Consider the following 13831-nt stretch of genomic DNA (forward strand, 5'->3'; position numbering starts at 1 on the left):
CCACAAATTAAGCATATTTTAAATTAACAGACTAGACAATTAAACTCCAATGTCGATATTGTAGTCTAAGACTAGATACTAAACAGAATAAGCTGGCTCGTATATTTTACTGGCAAATATTTAAAACATCAGATAGCAAGAATGCTAAACCAGAATATAATTTTAAAACAGAATTGGCTAAAAATAGTAAAAAGAAGACGTGATTGCCAGAAACTCTATTTACTTAAGATTCATAATTTTTAGTTTAGACATACACAAAGGTAATTCTGGTGAAATATGCAGAAAGGCGAATTTATATATTCTCCCTTCTGTATATTTCATAATAATGGTAAATTAATGTATGATACTTTACAAACCTAATAACCTGGTGGCTCTTAATTTAAGACATCCCACTAGTGGTCAAGTAGTTAAAAACTGCTGATAATTTGTTCCGCAAACCAAATATTGTGAATGAGCTGGCTGCATGGTTTTCATTAAGTGCAACATGAATACAAGCCACTTCGAAGAAAAGTCCTTCATGAAGGCATTCCTTTCCTTAAGCAGACAGTCTGCATGTGCTTTGTCATATTTAAATAATCAACCAACTTAATTTATGTGAATTTCTGTACAGATTTCTAAACTATAAAAACTAGAAATTTATTTAAGCCTAGTGTAATGATTAGAATTCAGGTGTTAATAAATCACAATTTAACCTTTAAAAATTTTTTTATTCTAAATTCTATGTTCACATAAAAACACATGTTGCACTGAAAAAAGATCTTTGAGGATAACTAGGGGCCCTTTGATGCATAAATAACAGTTTGTTTCAGAAATTTAGTATGCAGTAAAAGCCATAAAATAGCTTTGGACATAAAACACCTTCAAAATCATTTTCATTTGTTGCCTTTTGCTACATACACAAAAGAAAAAATATATTCTAGTAAATTTTGCTACTGTTAAACCTTTTTGTTATAGAAGACAGCACGTTTTATTTATATTTTTGATGTATTCAGAAATACTGAATGCATATATTATGTACAATTATGAAATCTGCAAAATAAATTTTGTTACATATTAATGAAGTTGAGTAAAAGAGCAGACATGAAATAGAGAAGGTAAAAATTTACTCTTATTAAAAAAGAAAAAAATCATGAAACTTTTGATTAATATTCTTTAGATATTATCGCAAACACCTTAACAGAAGTTAACAAATTATCAGAATGTGTCAAATTCTGGCAACCATGCACATAAACATTTATCAGGCAACCATACTCGTCATAACGATCTTTCAATAAAGCTACATCATTTTGGCATGCCTTCTTTTTGTTATACTATTTCAAGTTCCAATGGTTTTTATAGAAGTTCAAATTGAGATACTGTGAACAAATCGCGCAGCAGCACCACTGGTCTGGGCTTCGATCCCCAGGCTGGGCAAGGTTGACTGAGCCTTTATCCCTTGAGTGAGTCAATAAAATGAATACAGTCAAAAGTCTTTAATCCGGAATGATCTATAATCGAGACCTCAAAGCTACAAACTTTCTGCGCATGCGTAAATGCATTTACGCATGCGCGTTTATGTATAACGGACAGTATAAGCTAAGCTAAAATTATCTAATTATCTATTTCAGTTAATGTTGCAGATTGCCTTGTTCCTTAATCTTCTAATTGGATCCAGCTTATTATTTTCTGCAGACTGTTAGAGCAATTTTATAAAAGTAAGCTTGAACTTTCAATTATGTCAAAAAGAATTTCTGATTCTGGAGCTACCAAAGGATCTACAAAGCGAAAGCATGTTTCGATGTCCACCAAACAAAAAGTGAAATTGCTGCAAAATTCCACTTTTTGTTTGATGGATAAAATGGATAAAGGCATATCCTTTGTTTTCCTAACCATCGAGAAATCTGTTTATCAATTTCATGCTGCTCTGCGGTTGGGGGGGGGGACGTCACGGTGTGCAATGAACTGGAAGTTGGTCTGTCAGCACCATCCTTATCTTCAGGGCAGATGCTTTTAATTTATTCGGCTTATAATTCCTTACTAAATGTAGTATTTCATCTCGATGTACTCTGTCTTTGATATGATTTAAATCAAATTCCTCGTCACTATAAATATCACGAATACACAAATAGTTTCCTGGTTGCAATTTTCTAATTTCGACCATGCGTAATGTATGCTTTACGCATGCACGCATTGAAAGAAATGTTTAATAAAGTAAACAAATAAATATTAGGCTTTTTTTTTTTTTTGTAAATTTTGATACCCTTTAGATCATAATTGCTCTTTGTTTCATAAATTACAGTTTCATACTATTAATTTTATAATTTCTGCATGCCATCTTACCAGATTTAAACTGATGATCTATAATCTGGAAAAACCAATAATCCTGAATCGCCGAAGTCCTGACGAGTCCGGATTAAAGACTTTTGACTGTACTAAGTTCGCTTGGGAACTAAACACTGGGGTCCTGCGAGAAGCTGACCACTTATTCAGGGCATATGCTCATGCATCACGGGGCCCTACAATCAGGAAAGCAGATATCAAGACACTGCAGGCTACGGCTCACTAGGGCTGTTGCGCCACTGAGTTTAGTATAATCCTTATTTAAAATTTGGAATTTGTATTTTCTTTTGATATCTAGATAATGTTTGATGAATTAGATCAATTAAGATGGTTAGTAAATTTCTTAAACATGTTAAGAAAATCACCAACTTGCATCCGAAAGGTAACTTTTACCATTTCATATGTAAAAAATCTCCAAATTAGCTAAGTTAATAGTTAAGAAGTTTTCTTATAAATTTAAAAAATAGCTATTCATGTATTATTAATAAGCATTTATTAGGCATCACAGTAGAAGAACAGAAATCTGTAATGCTTGGTACCAGAAGTTGTGTGAATTTTAGGATTTTGCACACTTCAGGGGTGAAAATATAAGTCATAATATTTAGACTAAAAGTGCAAAATAAATAAGAACATTAAGGGCATATACAATAAAGACATGAAAATAACTGACATTAATAAAGCATAAAGTAATTAATTTTCTTTTTTACATGTTTCAAACATTTTTCTGATAGAGGTTTGTTTAAAATCTTTAGGGTGCTCTAGAGCAAGTTTTGTTTTGTAAATTACATAACGTCATAATTTCTTCTTGCTCTGTGACACAGCTTTGTTGTTCTAAAACACTCAGGCATTCACTATGTTTCAAACCTTCATTTAAAGATACTTTCTTACTCCTATACTATTACTTCACTACCTGTGTTGATGTCAGAATCATTTTTTTGCTGTTTTGAGTCCAATATAGAGCCAATAATTTTTATCGTCGGTCATCTGGTATGCCACTGTTGGTTCATTTGGATACATCATCCGTTCAACAAAATTTTCTTCTTGCAAAGTCTCCTCATTTATTCTTTCAAATACAGAAGCAATTCTCTTGCTGCAATGACCCTAAAACCAGAAAATTCACTGTCATCACTCTCAATTCAGTAAACAGAGAAGATGGCCATACATTACAACAGTCATTAACTACTGTTGTTTGGGAAACAAAATTCCATGAATCTGCCAATAAACAGATGTAATCTTTGATTGTGAATATTTTTTATGACCACAAAGTTAAACAGTCTCTTGGAAGAATTTTTTCCCCAGAAACTCTGATTTGTTTAATACTGTGTATTAAACCCTGATCCATTGATATTTTTCTGATGTGGAGGTACATGGTTTTGAACCATACACACTCCGTAACTTATAATCATTGGCATTGGCAATGTATTTTTATGTGCTTTTATTTTTATTCTAGAAATGTTTGAAGTTACTGAACTTTATGCAACTTTAGTGCTACTGATTTCCTATTGGCCAATCCAGATCTGATGACAATTCTCAAGAAACTGCCATAGCTCATCATTGATATGCCAAGGATGTTATTTCCGATGTTTTCTCCATGAAACTTCTGGACTTTACAATTTTTCATGAATGTTCTCAAAGTGAAATACAGAAGTAAAGGTCTGACGACTGAAAGCTTCTTATATGGCTGATGCTTCGTGCATTATTGGCGCTTGAGCTAGCTTCTTTGCAGTAGGTTTTTTGCGAATTTGTGGTCGAAATCGGTTATATCAACAATGTAGCATTTAGGGAAGGGGCACAACATTATCACATGTTAAAATGGTTGCATCTGGATGTGCAGAGCAGTTGTCTAACAATAGTAAAATCTTTCAAGTTTATGGTAACCCCACACTGTTACAATGCCTTCCAGCCTATTTAATGAAACATTTCATGAACTATTCAGTTATAAGTTGTTTCATGAACCAGGAATTTTTATTAATGTTAAGTAAGGATTTTACTCCTTTCAGAGCTCTGGATTGCTGATCTTACCCACTACCATTTGTTTACATTTGTTAAGTTCCAGCTGTAATGCTTTATACTAAAATAGTAACTCTTTCTTTAGCTTCTTTCACCCTGGATTGTGCACTTCCTTTGCTTGTTACAAATTTCTTTTTTGGCAAACATCACCAAAAACGTCCAGCCTCATCCACATTAAAATTCTGTTCTGCGCTAAGATTTTCTTCTGTCACCAGCACAGAAAATTCATCAATAAATTCCTCTGCAGCATCTTTATTTTTAAAAGCTTTTCTCCACAGGCTTTCAGATAATCTCAAAACTTTTCTCAGCAGACTTGTATCTCTGCTTAAATCTGTTCCACCAAATGCTGCTGAAATTGCATGTCTCCTCTACTTATAAATCAACATGAATTTGTTTTCCCTTTTCTCTCATGAGCAGGTCCTGAAATTGGTAACCCATCCCTCTGTTACTGCCGGATCCACTTGTGCAAGACAGCATCAAGGTTTGTCAATTTTACCTCATGCAAAGATTTCCGATTTTGATTCTGGTGTTAGAATCACTGCTGCTATAAAATTTCAACAGCTTTTCTTTATTTTTCAGTATATCATATATAGTTCCTGTGACAAATTCTGTATGATTCTGCTATAAATTGAGGAGTAGCACCTCCCCTCTTCCAAAAATTTCAATTCTTGCATTACTGTCAAGGCATCATGTTTACGTTTTTCAATGTTGCAAGCAGTAATATTATGAAACATTTCTCATCTGCCATAAAATTTATTTAGAAGTACTGAAATTAAAAATATTTGAAATTTTATCTACAAAAAATTCACATAAAACAACAAAAGGGCAGTAATAAACATTTACATGAAATAACAAAGCTCAGGAAATACAACCACACAAGTCATGAACTTGAAAGAGAAGTGGACTTAAATTATCTATTTCATTACCTCAATGCAAACTGGAGGACGATTTACGATGATGTCAATGATTTGGTAAGTATTTCCATTATGACGTCATTATTTGGTAAATATTTCTTTTTTTCTCAGTATTTTGTTCTCTATATTGTAGCTTCTTAACCTAAAAAGGTGAATGTTTACATTTTGAGAAGTTGCATGGGTTTTAGGTTGGCGGAATTTCAGTATTTGACTGTACTAATGAAAATGAATAAATTACCCCATGCATAACCTTTATTAAAAGTTTTAAATCTGAGGTTCAAAATAACTGTTGCAATTCATTGAAGATTATAACAAAGTCCATGAATCGCATTTGGCATTGTAACAAATATGACAAATTTCAAAACATGCTAATATATAAATTCATGTATATCTTGGGAAATTTTGCATAAACAACTCTAATTTTTACAGGTATGCCCAGAAATACACCTACTTTAAGATAATGGTAAAAATTCCACAGGTTATTATTGAAACTTTTTTTTCATAATTTATAAAATTTACTTTAAAATACAATTTAAAAAAAATCATTAAAAATGTGTAGTTTTATTTATTTATTTTGATTGAACATAAATTTCAAATTCCAAAAGAAGGAGTCAATTAAATTTAATAACAAAAAAGATACTGATAAATATATACCAAATTCACTTTAACATTGAGGAGCAAGAATTTTGAGATCGAATTTTTTAAAAACTATTCGGCCGATTTAAACAGAACTTGGCTTTCCAAGCATACTGTTCAATGAAATATACTGCAAAAATTTCTTGAGAAGCTAGTATGTGATTTGGGTAAATTTTGAAAAGCATAATATGCATTAGAATTATGAATATTTAAGTTTTGCATTTGTTTTTCTTTTAAAAATTATTGACATTTCTAACCACTAATACATAAATAGATAAAATACTGAAAGTCAAATTTAAAATAAAAAGGCATATGAGGAAAAATAGGTATTAAAGTTATGACGGTTAGGTTATTTGAATTTGGGGAAATACATGAGAGCTCTCTGACTAGGTGCAAGAATGCCTTCCAGCAAGACTTGCTACAGAAAACAAGCTTGTATTCACATTATACTATGGCAAATTCAAAGAAACTAACCATGCAACCAGGCTCAAAACCACGCAGAACTAACACTATTCAGCAGTCTTAAATACTTGGTCACTGGTGGGGTCTAAAGTTATCAAGAACTGGTAGTCTAAACTTCTGATGTTATAGTTACTGCAATTTCAGATTGCATATAATATTGAATTAGTATCAGTTTTAACAATACATACAGGTAAAACACTATTACTCATATGGATATAATAAAAGCAATTAAAAATATTAAAACTGTGATTTCATATGTTCAAAAAATAATATGCTTATTACTACTTGAGTATTTGTTATATGCATGAAATTCATATTTGAGTTAGAAATTTAAAAATTATTTATGTTACGCATTACTTGATAAATCTAAGACTATTGCTGATAATTCCATGTTAGTTTTATTGCATTATTTAAAGAACAGTTATTTTAATAAGAGATCTTTCAGATACTCAGCAAATAATCAAATACATTTTAAATGAATAAATGGTTATTCTATATTTTGGGGTACCCTTTTGATTACTGCTAAGTTGTTATTTCATTTATCGCCAAGTTGTTGTTTCATTTATGCAAACCTCAATATTTTATGCTGTATGTTTTGGAAATCCTCTCATGACATGACTGGTTGTAATGCATCATTGCATTGATTTTGATTTCTCAGGGCTTATTTCTGAGTTGGATGTCATGTAGGAAGTAAGTTGCTTATTTTGTGCTGTACATTGTAAAATGGCTTCCTGTGAAGATTAATCTAAAGTTTCTGCACAATTTGGAATGAATGGAGAAAAAAAAAAAAAAAAAAAAAAAAGCCTTAACTGACTGGTATGTAAATGAAGGTTTGTGCAGTAATCATTATAAATGTCTTGCTTGTATGAAGGAAATGCGTATGGTTGAACGTTAAGATCGTTCAGATGGCTTTGAATGTGTTTGTTGCAAAAAAGATTCAAATGCTCACTATATAAAGCATTCCATTAGAAACGGATCATAGTTTAAAGAGAGTCATTTGAATATTATTTGAGATTTTGATTTTTACACGGATGTGGGTGCATGAAGATAGCATTAAAATGATTACGACTGAATTCAATTTGATCCTTATTTTTGTGAATTTATGTGGTCACAGCAGTATACAGATAATTTTAGACAGTTTTTAGGATGGATGTCCTATATACGCATTCCCTAAGAACATCTCTTAGTATCATAACACATCACTAAAGATTGCATTGAGAGGATGTGTGATGCGTATACGCATTTTAAGCTGAAACGTTTTTCTGAAGGCCACTAGATGGCATCCTATGTCCATTATTTTTGAAAAGAACACAGTTTTAGGTTCCTGACCTAGAGTTTGATATAGAGTCAAAAGTCGTTAATTTGGACACCCATAATCCGGAATGATCTATAATCCAGACCTCAAAGCTACAAACTTTCTGCGCATGCGTCCATACGCGTTTACGCATGCGCGTAAGACCTTTACGGTTGTGCATATGCATGTGCGCATGCGCTTAATACGTTTACGCATGCGCGTTTAATGTATAGCGGACGGTAGAAGCTAAAATTATCTATTTCAGTTAATGTTGCAGATTGCGTTGTTCCTTAATTTTTGAATTGGATACGGCTTATTACTTTTTGCAGACTGTTAGAGCAATTTTATAAAAGTAAGCTTGAAATTTCAATTATGTCAAATAGAATTCAACTCAAAGAGGGGAAGAATGTTGGAGATGGCTGCTGCAGACAGACGATTACGTAACAGCTCGGCGAAGGTCGACAGAAGGAGTGCGGCATTTGATTGGACTATTTTTTATTATTCTTATTTTTTCTTTAACTGTGAACTAAGCAGAGAAATTCCCTTTTCACTGAGTTATATGTATGCACTAGTTAGAGTAATGTAATGTTTTCAGCTTGTGTGAGATATCCATATTAAATCTTTGTATTAATAATCCCTGCTGTGATTATTTAATTTGTAACCTGCACTTTGTAGCCCTGAGAGTTGCAACAGCGTTGGTATTGTAGGGCCAGTGATTCTTATTGCAGTAGAAGATAGTTGATGTTTAGAAGGTGATTCCTATAGGCATTCATTCAAGACGTTATGTCTTTATGTTTACCGTGCTTCAATGAAATCCATTGGTCATGTAATGAATCAAAATTAAGTAAATTTTAAATAAATTTTCTGTAATTCCATAAAACAGTGTAAATTTTATAGTTATACATCATGTTATATGCTGTCAGCCAGCAGCAGTCGACGCGGCCTAAACGGAAAGTCTAGTGCAGAGGTGGGGAACCTTTTTACCATTAGAGGCCACATTTAAATTAAGCAGCAATAAGAGAGGCCGCATAAGCTGATTGACCTAAGAAAGTGACTTTTGTGAATATATTATAGTTTTTCTATAGATTTAACAATTTATTGCATTATATAGAAAAAATAAAATATAATACTACAAAATTTTAAATATAATATACATATAAAATAATATAAAAATATTATAAAAAAATACAATAAAAAATATTTTTTTATTCACTAAGTTAGTGACTTATTTGGCTTTGTTTTTTGTTTGACAGTAATTGTATATTTGGATCAAGCTTCGTAACACACAGCTTTAATTGATCCTCTAAATGTGCATTTGCGTTCTTAAATTTGTTTTTATTTTTGACATGAGAGAAAATGTTGTCTCGCAACAGTAGGTACTTCCGAAGCAGGAAAGTAAACGGCGAGCATGTTCTCGAAGGCATGGATATTCAACAGCATTTTTCCAGATTTCTATGGGATCCTTTTTAGTGTTAAAAAGGGATTTGATGATACTATCTTCCCCTAAATCAATTAACTCCATTTGTAGTTCTGCAGGAGCCTCGGATATATCTATTAAATGTGGTTCAAATGCCAGTTTCATAGCAGGAGTGTGCTCGTCAAAATCAGAAAATCTATTAGTATACTCTTCTATTAAACAATCCAAGACACCTACATATTCATCGAATATTTTATTTTCACAGTTCTGCTCTTTTAACATTTTAGCTAGCTCCGGGAAGTGTTGTGCAGATATTTCCGATTGACAAAGCAATGTTTTGAAAAATGCTAATTTTTTTTTTTTTTTTTTTTCCTAAACGCTTGGATCTTTTGCCACATTTCATAAATATACCTCGTTTCACCTTGCAGGCAAATATTTAAATTGTTTTGTTTTGTCATCATATCAGACAAAAATGCAAGGTTTCTGAGAAATACTTCATCTGATAGATCACATTGTTTTCCTTGTTCTTTATAAAAGTTTAAAATTTGTCGTCGTACAGACAAAACTTTTATCAAAACCTGACCTGTTGATATCCAGCGAACCTTGCAGTAGTATGGCAGGTCAACACTATACGTTTCCTCATCTAAAGAGAGCATCTGCTGGAATTCACAATGACGCATTCTATTTACGCGAATATAGTTGACAATGGCAATGGTTCTATCCAGAGTGTCTTGCAAAATGGTAGATTTTGCTGATGCAAAATGCATCAATTTTTGATTTTTGTGAAATGATATCAATTTTTTCAAGTTTAAGTTTTCCTTTTTTAACAAAGCAACGAATCCTTCTTTTTTGCCTCTCATGGAAGGTGTGCCATCGGTGCAGACACTGACTAAATTACTGACATTCAACTGTAATTTATTACATACTTCTTTGAAGTTTTCGAAAATATTGGCTCCGCGAGTTCTTCCAGTTAGTGTACCCAACGCAAGTAGTTCTTCGTAACATTGAAAATCTTTAGTTATAGCACGAATAAAATATAAAACTTGTGCCGAATCTGTTTTATTAGTGCTTTCATCTAAAGCAATTGAAAAATAAACATCTTCCTTTTGTATAATTGCATGAAGTTGCTCTGTTACATTTTGCGCTAATTCGTGCTGTCGATCTGTTACAGTTCTTCTTGAAAGAGGTAATTGTTTGTATTTGTCGACATTTCTTGGATCTAACATACTCACTGCTTCAACAATACATTCTTTAATTATTTCAATGTCACTAAATGGTTTGCCCCTTTTTCCAAGTAAATGTGCTACTTTATATGTAGCAGCAACTGCAGTGGAATTTTGATTTACAAAGGCACTAAAAGATGCCTGCTGATGATGCTTCTCATTTTTCAACTTTTGAAGTGCAGCTTTTCATGATTCACCTTCTAAAGCGAAATATTTATGATCTTTATGAGTCAAATAGTGTTTATTTGCATTCACTTTTTTTAAAGTATTTAAAACTGTATTGCACAACAAACACATCATTTTATCTTTCTCAGCAGTAAAGAAAAAATCTAACTCCCATTCTACATTAAATGTTCTGTTTTCATCACCTAATTTTCTTCTCTTACTATTTGACATGATGGATAAAAAAACGAATATCAAATAATATTTTTAACAAAGTGTGCACTTTCTAGAAATACAATAAAACCGTGTACCTGTTATAAGCACGCACTGTTAACTACAGTTAGCTGAAGATCGCAACAGGGAAGCGTTGAGAGATGCGAGTCAGAGAAGCCAAAGCAAGGTGTGACACTCAAATGGGAGATCTGAAACCAAGTTTTGTTTACTTCTTAGACAAGGTAGTTGGCGCTGCTAGCTGTGGGCCAGAGCCTCGCTCATGCGTGTTAGAGTCCGTTTCAGATTAGTATTCTGACGTCATGTTACAATATGACTGTCTTTGGCGGGATTTTTCGCACAACTGTCATGGTGTTGATGTACAATAGTTGTTTGAAACGAACTAACCATTCTGTACTAGGTGGCAAACGGCCGCACAAGAACCTCGCGGAGGCCGCAGGTTCCCCACCTATGGTCTAGTGTCAGCCACAGATGGCTGACATGGCGCTCAGCATGTTAAGAGTGAGTCACACAGAGCCCCACACAAACACTGTACAGATTGAATTGGCTTGTCCCGCTAGATGAAGAAATAAAATTTAAAAAAAAAAAAAAAAAAAATCTGAAAGCTTTCAGATTTTATATTATGCACAAAGAAGCCTTTTTTTAAACATTTTGTGTGTTACCATTATTTATTAAATATTATGTTCTTCGCATTTACACCGCAAAATTCAATTCAACGGCAAAATTGCAAAATAATTTTAAAATAAGCATATCTTTAGATTTTCCAATACACAGTCTCATGCGCTGGAGATAAAAATGCCCTCCCCCCGTACAGTGTTCAGTGTTGCCATCACTTGCTTTGAAATTGTTTTGTTAATAAAAAATTTGTTAAAGTGTTATAAAATATGAAATCGATAATAAAAATTCCAAATTGGGCCTTCCAGACGCCCATATTCGGTGGTACGTTATTCAAAATTGGATGGCTTTGGATACTGTTGTTTTATCACAATGTGAGAAACATACATATATTTATACAGATTTTTCATTATTAATTTCTTTAAATATAACACAGGGCGATAATATCTGGTGGCAACAATTTGAAAAGTGAACCGACATTTGACGTTTTTAACGCAAAATGCGAAAAACAAAATTAACAGCCCTTTGGGCTAAAAAATAGGAAGAATAAATACACAATTTTGTGTTTTTCCTGTATGAATGATATATTTAAAAATCTATTTTACCGATGTACTGTTGATCAGTGGCTCCATGTGCCCCTATTTTAGGTTCCAGGTTTAAGCCAACTACCTACTTTGAAGTTTGATTTTTTCCCCCTTAAAATTTTCAGCTTTACATGAGTATATACAGTAATTTAATTTTCACATTAAAAAAAAATATTCAGAATGATACACTTAATGTGTACTACGTTGAATATTATTTTTAAATAGATTTTCTGTAAATTGTAATTTGTGATGTTAACCCTGATCAGTTATTAAATTGAATTTGCAGGTGAAAGGAAAAAAAAATTTACTTACATACACGTCTGTAAATTTATGAAATGAAATAATACTTAAATGGTGCTCTGTAGTATTATCACATTTTAATATCACAGTTAGACTCCTGCGAAATATATTAAAAAAATTATCTCAGTAAAATTTATGTGACATGAGTTTATGAGAATTTTATCAAAAAAAAATATTACAATACTAAAACTTACGCTTTTGAATCAGGTACGGTATAATTGATATGTAATTTAAGGTGTACATTATATCCAAATTTAGCTGTACTCTGTATGCCTATTGCATGCTCTTCTGGAAGCTCACCATCACTTCCACCTGGGCTTTTAATACATGCCTAGATTAAAGATTATTACTTAATTAGATTATAAAATCTATACAGTCAAAAGTCGTTAATTCTGACACCCATAATCCGGACCTCAAAGCTAAAAACTTTCAGCGCATGCGCCGCGTTGACACATGCGCACAAGCATTTTACGCACGCGCGTAAAACCTTGACTACTGCGCATATGCGTGTGCGCAAGTGCAGAATACGTTTTTGCCTGCGCGTTTAATGTATAACGGACGGTGTAAGCTAAAATTATCTAATTATCTATTTCATCAGTTAATGTCAATGACTGCGTTGTTCCTTAATCTTCAAATTGGATCCCGCTTATTAATTTTTTGCAGACTGTAAGAGCAATTTTATAAAAGTAAACTTGAACTTTCGATTATGTCAAATAGAATTTCCGATGCTGGAACTTCCAAAAGATCTACAAGACGAAAGTATGTTTCGATGTCCAACAAACAAAAAGTGGAATTGCTGCAAAAAATGGATAAAGACATGAAGAATGTGACAGAGAGGTTAGTGAAAACGAAAAAATTTGGATTGACAAGTTAGTCGGTATTCTCGGCACAGCAATTAACGGGACTTGAACAGCGGAACTTTGTAACTGAACAAGAAATTATGTCTGTTTATACAATTAAAGAGAAAGTATTATCACATAAAACGAAGCAACTTAAACAACTTACATTGAAAGAAATGTTTAATAAAGTAAACAAATAAATATTAAGCTTTTTTTTTTGTAAATTTTGATACCCTTTAGATCATAATTGTTCTTTATTTCATAAATTACGGTTTCATATTTTTAATTTTAGAATTTCTGCATGCCATCTTACGAGATTTAAACTGATGATCTATAACCCAGAAAAATCGATAATCCGGAATCACCGAAGTCCCGATTAACGACTTTTGACTGTATAACAAAATTGCAAATAAAAACACACACTCACACAACACACATATACAGTGAACTACACAGAGAGCATCTTGGAGAAGAATGAAACAAATTTGACACTTTTTAATTAATTAATTAAGTTAATTCTAGAGTTTACATAAAATTTAAATTTATATCAAAATATTAGGTACTAACATATTATCCTGATGACCATGAAAATTGGGAGGATATCCCACCAAAGTTGTACCACTCATTCTTGTGGCATTATGAAAGAATTGATGTTTCTTTGTTTAATAAACTATCAGTATTCAACATATTTTCATAAAAAGGTTTTTGCCATTTTCTACTACTTTGTTAGGCCCACCAATTTTACCAGAAGCTCTGTTTAGTATGCTATGAGTACAAATTTCCCACTTCCCAGTTTATCAATTTTTTATCAGACATATTCAGCAA

The 13831-nt window shown here is 32.4% G+C and overlaps 1 protein-coding gene across 3 annotated transcripts in view; it reads right to left on the reverse strand.

Moving 5' to 3' along the window:
* Positions 1 to 13831, reverse strand: part of LOC146998683 (uncharacterized) — a 57657-nt gene that overhangs the window by 17078 nt on the left and 26748 nt on the right. For all 3 annotated transcript variants that reach the window (XM_085811580.1, XM_085811578.1, XM_085811579.1), the window contains 2 exons: positions 12362 to 12498; positions 12180 to 12264 (listed from right to left, as the gene is read on the reverse strand). In XM_085811580.1, the coding sequence (XP_085667706.1) occupies positions 12180 to 12264; positions 12362 to 12498 (222 nt within the window). The remainder of the gene's footprint in view (positions 1 to 12179; positions 12265 to 12361; positions 12499 to 13831) is intronic.

This window comes from Stegodyphus dumicola, chromosome 2 (genome assembly GCF_044657685.1).
Source record: "Stegodyphus dumicola isolate Sdum_Otavi_A_Nest chromosome 2, ASM4465768v1".
Classification (NCBI taxonomy): domain Eukaryota; kingdom Metazoa; phylum Arthropoda; class Arachnida; order Araneae; family Eresidae; genus Stegodyphus; species Stegodyphus dumicola.